Source organism: Salvelinus alpinus, chromosome 6, assembly GCF_045679555.1.
Source record: "Salvelinus alpinus chromosome 6, SLU_Salpinus.1, whole genome shotgun sequence".
Taxonomy (NCBI): Eukaryota; Metazoa; Chordata; class Actinopteri; order Salmoniformes; family Salmonidae; genus Salvelinus; species Salvelinus alpinus.
In genome coordinates this window covers 76,477,851-76,486,360 of record NC_092091.1, presented here as the reverse complement: position 1 = coordinate 76,486,360, position 8,510 = coordinate 76,477,851, and the positions used below count along the sequence as shown (strand labels likewise).

At 45.0% G+C, this 8,510-nt stretch overlaps 1 protein-coding gene across 1 annotated transcript in view; it reads left to right on the top strand.

Annotated features, from left to right (window-relative positions):
* The window catches only part of LOC139579762 (uncharacterized), a 51,904-nt gene extending 43,394 nt beyond the window's left edge, over positions 1 to 8,510 (top strand). Inside the window, exons 23-26 of the mRNA XM_071408583.1 lie at positions 3,829 to 4,097; positions 4,271 to 4,404; positions 4,613 to 4,772; positions 6,237 to 8,510. Of these exons, the coding sequence (XP_071264684.1) occupies positions 3,829 to 4,097; positions 4,271 to 4,404; positions 4,613 to 4,772; positions 6,237 to 6,638 (965 nt within the window). The 3' untranslated portion in view covers positions 6,639 to 8,510. The remainder of the gene's footprint in view (positions 1 to 3,828; positions 4,098 to 4,270; positions 4,405 to 4,612; positions 4,773 to 6,236) is intronic.

Below are 8,510 nucleotides of genomic sequence, written 5' to 3'. Positions count from 1 at the left end.
GAGCTGGGGTGCTTGGGGAAGAGGGAGAGCAGGACACGCTGCGGCCTTGGCAGTCTGTCTCTCTTTTCCCCAGTGGGGGCTGGGGTGCTTGGGGAAGAGGGAGAGCAGGACACGCTGCGGCCTTGGCAGTCTGTCTTCTTTTCCCCAGTGGGGGCTGGGGTGCTTGGGGAAGAGGGAGAGCAGGACACGCTGCGGCCTTGGCAGTCTGTCTTCTTTTCCCCAGTGGGGGCTGGGGTGCTTGGGGAAGAGGGAGAGCAGGACACGCTGCGGCCTTGGCAGTCTGTCTTCTTTTTCCCAGTGGGGGCTGGGGTGCTTGGGGAAGAGGGAGAGCAGGACACGCTGCGACCTTGGCAGCCTGCTAGGCGGCTGTAGCTTCTTACTTAGCGTTCATGTGGTTCTCACGAAGCACACATGCCAGATCGCCAGATCCATGATGAAATCTCTCTTGCTGACTGTCTTGTCGAGGCATTGTTTGTACAATACGTGCGCGTTGATAGCAGTCATGTCGAGCACGTTGTAGAACACCTCAACAGGCCAGCGACGAGTACGTCCTTTTACAGAGTACAGTCTTGCCATCTGGTCGAGTGCATCCACACCAACCTATTGCATTAAATAAAATAGAATAGACAATTTTAGAATGATATAATAATACTAACAATAACAATAATATGAATGTAATATAATATTTGGTGTTTGGCTATCTGTATATGGAAGAGATACATAGCTTTGTGTATTGTAATCTGTCAATGTCTCCGTATTCTTCTTCTGGTCACTGCCAATGGCAACAGTGGGATGCCTGGTGCTGAAGATGCAAACACTCTTATTTCTTTACCACCTGCACACCGTGAGTGTTGCTTTACCACTCTCCATCACTGATGTGGAGGACATCTCTGCTGGTATGTTGTGTTTGCGCAGAGGGGGGCAGCTCCCTCCTTTGTTTGTTCATTGTTCCGAGCAGCCTATTCTTCTTTGCGATCAAATTTTCTGCCAGGGAAATTGATGTGAAGAAGTTGTCCATAGTCACATTTCTACCTTTGCCCATGTAAGGCTACACGAGTCTCAAAACCACAGTCTCAGACAGTCGCTCACCGGGACTCTCTGAAGCGGTTGCGTGGCATGGTCTCTCGGGAAAAAGTCCACGCCATACGTAGCTATCAGACCAAAATGACTCCACCTCCATGCTCTGTCCGCCATACGTAGCTATCAGACCAAAATGACTCCACCTCCATGCTCTCTCCGCCATACGTACCTATCAGACCAAAATGAGTCCACCTCCATGCTCTGTCCGCCATACGTAGCTATCAGACCTAAATGAGTCCACCTCCATGCTCTCTCCGCCATACGTACCTATCAGACCTAAATGAGTCCACCTCCATGCTCTCTCCGCCATACGTAGCTATCAGACCTAAATGAGTCCACCTCCATGCTCTCTCCGCCATACGTACCTATCAGACCTAAATGAGTCCACCTCCATGCTCTCTCCGCCATACGTAGCTATCAGACCAAAATGACTCCACCTCCATGCTCTCTCCGCCATACGTACCTATCAGACCTAAATGACTCCACCTCCATGCTCTCTCCGCCATACGTACCTATCAGACCTAAATGAGTCCACCTCCATGCTCTCTCCGCCATACGTAGCTATCAGACCTAAATGAGTCCACCTCCATGCTCTCTCCGCCATACGTACCTATCAGACCTAAATGAGTCCACCTCCATGCTCTGTCCGCCATACGTAGCTATCAGACCTAAATGAGTCCACCTCCATGCTCTCTCCGCCATACGTACCTATCAGACCTAAATGAGTCCACCTCCATGCTCTCTCCGCCATACATAGCTATCAGACCTAAATGAGTCCACCTCCATGCTCTGTCCGCCATACGTAGCTATCAGACCAAAATGACTCCACCTCCATGCTCTCTCCGCCATATGCTCCACGGACATACAAGAGTGCAATCAATGCTTTGAGTTCACCCATAGACATGTCCGGCGTACTGTTTCATTTTCATCATTCAACTCATCACTACACTATTAAATTAAACCAACCTCCTCCTCACCCTCCTTACCATTCAGTTAGGCCTCATTTAAAATCTATTGTGAAGTAAGGTGCACAGTTACTGCCTGTTCCATCCATGTGTCACTCATTCAGTAGGCTGGCATCAATTGCTTCGCTGGATAGAGTCAAGGATATATATGTTTAGCATTATTCTAAAGGCCTACTGCAACATGTATCATGTCTTCGTTTCCCTTTACAATACATTTGATTAGTAATATAAAACAGTCCCATAACAGCTTATTTTTACAAATAAAAAATTAAAAGAGAATGGTGTCCACACCTAAGGCGCATGGTCAAATAATTTTCTGCTGATAAATAGGCATAACACAAACTCATCATTCAACTATTGTTTTTCTAAATGAAATCAACTTATTCACCCTCATTATTCAGCTAGGCCTAATATAAGTTCAATTGTGAAGTAGGGTGAAAAATTATCACCCATTGGTCATTCATTCAGTTAGGAGAGAGAGACGCGTTAGTGCCTGGCTTGGTACCAATGTCATAGGTTGTTTTGGCGGATTAAGTTAGGAATAAGAGTGAAAAAACAGGTAGAAAGGCTCTAAATATTTTTCTGTTCTGACAAATTAGCAGTGTAAAATACATTTAGGAAACTGCATTCACTGCATTCTCTATCGGAAGGTAGGCTGGTCCTTTTTGATGTATTGTAGGTCAAAACATTGCATTCTGTTCATTTATAAAGTCAATTTGCAAAAACTGCATTTACCTATAAACATATCACAGGTACTGTATGACCTGCTCTTGATAACTCTTGACATTCCTTCCTTCAGTCTTCAGAACACTGTACAGATGGATGCGTTGGTGCCCTTCGGGCGACTCAGATTGTTGGTTGAGGAACTCTACTGAGCAAAGTGGTTGTTTTTCATGATTCATGTTTTGTATTTAAAAAGCATGTGTTAGTGTATTTCCTATGCTCCCATGCTGCCTTGATTGTGCAATTGTTGTCATGCAGGGATCCCTTGTAAAAGAGACCTTTACCTTTCATAAATATAACAAGTCTTACTACCTATAATCTTCCTTAAACCATCATTACTCCCTATAATCAGTCACAAAACATCATTACTACCTATAATCAGTCACAAAACATCATTACTCCCTATAATCAGTCACAAAACATCATTACTCCCTATAATCAGTCACAAAACATCATTACTTCCTATAATCAGTCACAAAACATCATTACTCCCTATAATCAGTCACAAAACATCATTACTACCTATAATCAGTCACAAAACATCATTACTCCCTATAATCAGTCACAAAACGTCATTACTCCCTATAATCAGTCACAAAACATCATTACTTCCTATAATCAGTCACAAAACGTCATTACTCCCTATAATCAGTCACAAAACATCATTACTCCCTATAATCAGTCACAAAACGTCATTACTCCCTATAATCAGTCACAAAACATCATTACTCCCTATAATCAGTCACAAAACATCATTGCTACCTATAATCAGTCACAAAATGTCATTACTACCTATAATCAGTCACAAAACATCATTACTCCCTATAATCAGTCACAAAACGTCATTACTACCTATAATCAGTCACAAAACATAATTGCTACTTTTAATCAGTCATAAAATGTCATTCATGATAATTTGTCATAATGTATCTGAACCTAGAACAGTTACGTAGCCACACCCTTCAAGAGCATGTTTCCTCCTCTCTCTCTTCCTCTTTTATCTCCCTATCCTTATACTCTTCCTCCTCTCGCTTTCCCTCCGTTCCTCCTCTCCTCCCAGGTATGCCTGCCATGCTGTTGGTATCGGTGTTGGGCAGGAAGGGCCCAGCCTCTGTCAAGGTGGCTGACATTGCCTTGGTGACAGTGTCAGGGTCAGAGGTCGTAGGCGGGGCCCTGGAAGACATGGGCAACGGGGAGTTCCTAGTTACGGTAACCAAGGTCCCTGCGGGGGAGTTTGTGGTGCTGTTGAACGGGACAGACGTGGTCTCCTCCACCGTGTTCCAGAGACAGTCCACCACTCAGATGTCTGTCTCCAAGGTTACCATCAAGGTAAGTGATGCTGACACACTTCCTGTTTACATTGAAAATCGGATTTCATTTGTAAATCGTGACGGAGTCTATATTGCATGTTGGGATAGTGTTAGATAAAAACCATGGTCATAGACATTTTCAAAAGTGGACCTCACAACAGCTCCTCAACAATGTTCTTCTTGTCTTTTCAGGCCGTGGTGGACAGAAGCATGGAGCCTGGTAAACCCTTCACCCTTCCCTTCACCGTCATGACCGATGCCACTGGAGGCAGCTACAAAATTAGTGCCAGAAATGACCGAGACTTCAACATGAACGTCCCCGGCAGGTAGGGATCAGGGCTGTAATATCAAAGCCTGAGGCTGATTCCAGATCTGTTTGTACACATTGGCCATAGGAGCAATTTAAGCATAAACAGATTAGGGACCAAAACAGATCTGTTCAAAATCAGCTTCTCCTCTATGCTGGCAAAAACCTTAATAAATATTGTCCTCTCTTGGCATAATTTGTATTGACAATTAATGCTATCTTATCAGCATCGCTGTGACCACCGGAGGAAACGCCACCAGTGAACTGACCATCACGGTGCCCGCCAACACACCCTCAGGAACAGATGTCACCTTAACCATCGAGGCTGTGGCCCCCGGGGCGTCCGACTCCAACTATGCCGTCCTGCGCCTCTCTGTTGTCACCAAGGTAACCTCAGATATATGTACAGATATAGTAGATATGCTAGAGAGTAGAGGTATAGATAAAGATACACTAGAGATCTGAGAGGCCTATATGAGCTGTCTCCACTATATGGGCTGTCTCAACTATATGGGCTGTCTCCACTATATGAGCTGTCTCCACTATATGGGCTGTCTCCACTATATGAGCTGTCTCCACTATATGGGCTGTCTCCACTATATGAGCTGTCTCCACTATATGGGCTGTCTCCACTATATGGGCTGTCTCCACTATATGAGCTGTCTCCACTATATGGGCTGTCTCCACTATATGAGCTGTCTCCACTATATGGACTGTCTCCACTATATGGACTGTCTCCACTATATGGGCTGTCTCCACTATATGGACTGTCTCCACTATATGGACTGTCTCCACTATATGGCCTGTCTCCACTATATGGGCTGTCTCCACTATATGGGCTGTCTCCACTATATGAGCTGTCTCCACTATATGAGCTGTCTCCACTATATGAGCTGTCTCCACTATATGGGCTGTCTCCACAATATGGGCTGTCTCCACTATATGGCCTGTCTCCACTATATGGCCTGTCTCCACTATATGGGCTGTCTCCACTATATGGACTGTCTCCACTATATGGGCTGTCTCCACTATATGGGCTGTCTCCACAATATGAGCTGTCTCCACTATATGGGCTGTCTCCACAATATGAGCTTTGTCCACCATATGGGCTGTCTCCACTATATGAGCTGTCTCCACTATATGAGCTGTCTCCACTATATGAGCTGTCTCCACTATATGGGCTGTCTCCACAATATGAGCTTTGTCCACCATATGGGCTGTCTCCACTATATGAGCTGTCTCCACTATATGGGCTGTCTCCACTATATGAGCTGTCTCCACTATATGGGCTGTCTCCACTATATGGGCTGTCTCCACTATATGAGCTGTCTCCACAATATGGGCTGTCTCCACAATATGAGCTTTGTCCACCATATGGGCTGTCTCCACTATATGAGCTTTGTCCACCATATGGGCTGTCTCCACTATATGAGCTGTCTCCACTATATGGGCTGTCTCCACTATATGGGCTGTCTCCACTATATGAGCTGTCTCCACTATATGGGCTGTCTCCACAATATGAGCTTTGTCCACCATATGGGCTGTCTCCACTATATGAGCTGTCTCCACTATATGGGCTGTCTCCACTATATGAGCTGTCTCCACTATATGGGCTGTCTCCACAATATGAGCTTTGTCCACCATATGGGCTGTCTCCACTATATGAGCTGTCTCCACTATATGGGCTGTCTCCACTATGTGGGCTGTCTCCACTATGTGGGCTGTCTCCACTATATGAGCCGTCTAACCTATATGGGCCGTCTCCACTCTATGGGCTGTCTCCACTTCTCCCTCATCATGATAATCACGGTCTCTCTCTCTCTCTCTCTCTCTCTCTCTCTCTCTCTGCAGGTGACAGATTTCACCCCTCCCCAGTGTGAGATGGTCATCGTGTCATCGGTCGACTGCCCAGCTGACCCAGCAGCCTGCAGCTCTGCCTTCTGGCAGCTCTCTGCCAACATGACCGACGGCGTCAACGGCACAGGCATCACCAGCCTCAAACACCGCCAGGGAGCGGGTGACCTCACCCACACGGACCTAAAGCAGACGGTTGTTGCAGCAGCGTTCAACGCTTCGTGCTGCTCTCTGACAGTGGAGCTGGTGGCGGTGGACAAGGCCATGAATGTCGGCACCTGTCGGTTTTCCATCGTCCGCAGTGCGGGACCGCCCTCCCTCGCTCTGTCCCTCCCACTGTTGGTGTGTCTGCTGGTCTCTGCCCTCTTCACTACGTCCCTCAGAGACTTACTTATCTGATTTTAACCTCATGGACTGACTGACTGCCAACCTGATACTACCTCTTAAACTTAAGAGAAGATACATTTCTCAACCATATTTCTATTTTTGATGTAAATGGGATGTTATAGAAGGGTTCAGAATACCTGTTCTGTGATTTCACATGTTTTTGAGAACTTATCCCAAACAGATAAACCAAAACCACTTCCTCATCCTCGTTGTGTCGTATGGGGCTCTGAAAAAACCTGAACAAAGGCTCCATAAACACCCAAATACGTCCTTTCAGAAACGGCAAAGCTCTCAGCATAGTGATGCAGGTCTTTAGATGTTGTACACATGAAAATGTGCCTTTCAGAACTTTATCCGCAATATTATATTCCCTTTTGCGCCACTCGAGACGTTTCCCCTACCCTATATTGAGTGCTTTGCCTTAGCTTTCTAAAGATCAACAACGTTTTATCCATTCCACAGGAGTGGATTTTGTCTTTTTTCAAACTTTCTTTGTTTCATCAAACGATGACGAAAATATATATTTTTAAATATAAATGATGATTGCCGAACAATGTGGAAGGAACGCGGGGCACGTGATGTTATCACTTAACTATAAAGCTCCCCTCTACATTTCATTCTAAATGCCTACTGCTTGCTAAAGCTATTTCTCAACTTTAAACACAACGTTTCTTTGCAGGATCCTTGTCCTGACTTTCCAGAATCCCTGAAATGCTTCGCCTTGCTTTTCTGATTGGCTAGATACAAGTTTCAACATCCAATTATTTCAGATCTACTAGAGTGCAAGTTTCACTATGGCACCGTGGCGATACGTTGGCACATGATGATAATTATTAGAATATGACAAATATCAGTCAATTCTTGCATTCTATTCATGCTGGCTTTTGCCTGAGACATGAAACAGATAGGTTGGAGGGCATACAGGCCGTCACCAATGTATTAATTGCCAATTTGCCTAAATGGGTCATGGAAACAGTTCAACCACAACATTTTTATTCAACCCTATAGGTGTGATGTCATTACGTCCATCGGTTTTTATCGACACGTTCAGTGGAAACGCGCCGTAGCAGGCAACTTTCTAAATGTCTATAAAACATCACTGGACACGTTCAGTGGAAACGCGTCGTAGCAGGCAACTTTCTAAATGTCTATAAAACATCACTGGACACGTTCAGTGGAAACGCGTCGTAGCAGGCAACTTTCTAAATGTCTATAAAACATCACTGGACACGTTCAGTGGAAACGCGCCGTAGCAGGCAACTTTCTAAATGTCTATAAAACATCACTGGACACGTTCAGTGGAAACGCGTCGTAGCAGGCAACTTTCTAAATGTCTATAAAACATCACTGGACACGTTCAGTGGAAACGCGTCGTAGCAGGCAACTTTCTAAATGTCTATAAAACATCACTGGACACGTTCAGTGGAAACGCGTCGTAGCAGGCAACTTTCTAAATGTCTATAAAACATCACTGGACACGTTCAGTGGAAACGCGTCGTAGCAGGCAACTTTCTAAATGTCTATAAAACATCACTGGACACGTTCAGTGGAAACGCGTCGTAGCAGGCAACTTTCTAAATGTCTATAAAACATCACTGGACACGTTCATGGAAACATAGCTAGTGATGGCGCAATTGGGCGTCAGATTGCTGTATGATATGATAAGGAAAGATAATATATTTATTAACACCTATCCAGATGTTGTTAGATCTGGCAGGAATCTGCAAAGTTTTCATCTGGGAACGTGCCCAAGCCCACCATGAAAATGAATGTTTCTTGTGTAAAATTTCTCAACATGTCACTTGCACTGTAATATTGATGTTTTAATTTTTGTGTCCGGTTTATCTCTCTGGCATGAATAAAAAGCTCTGCTTTCCTGCTGCA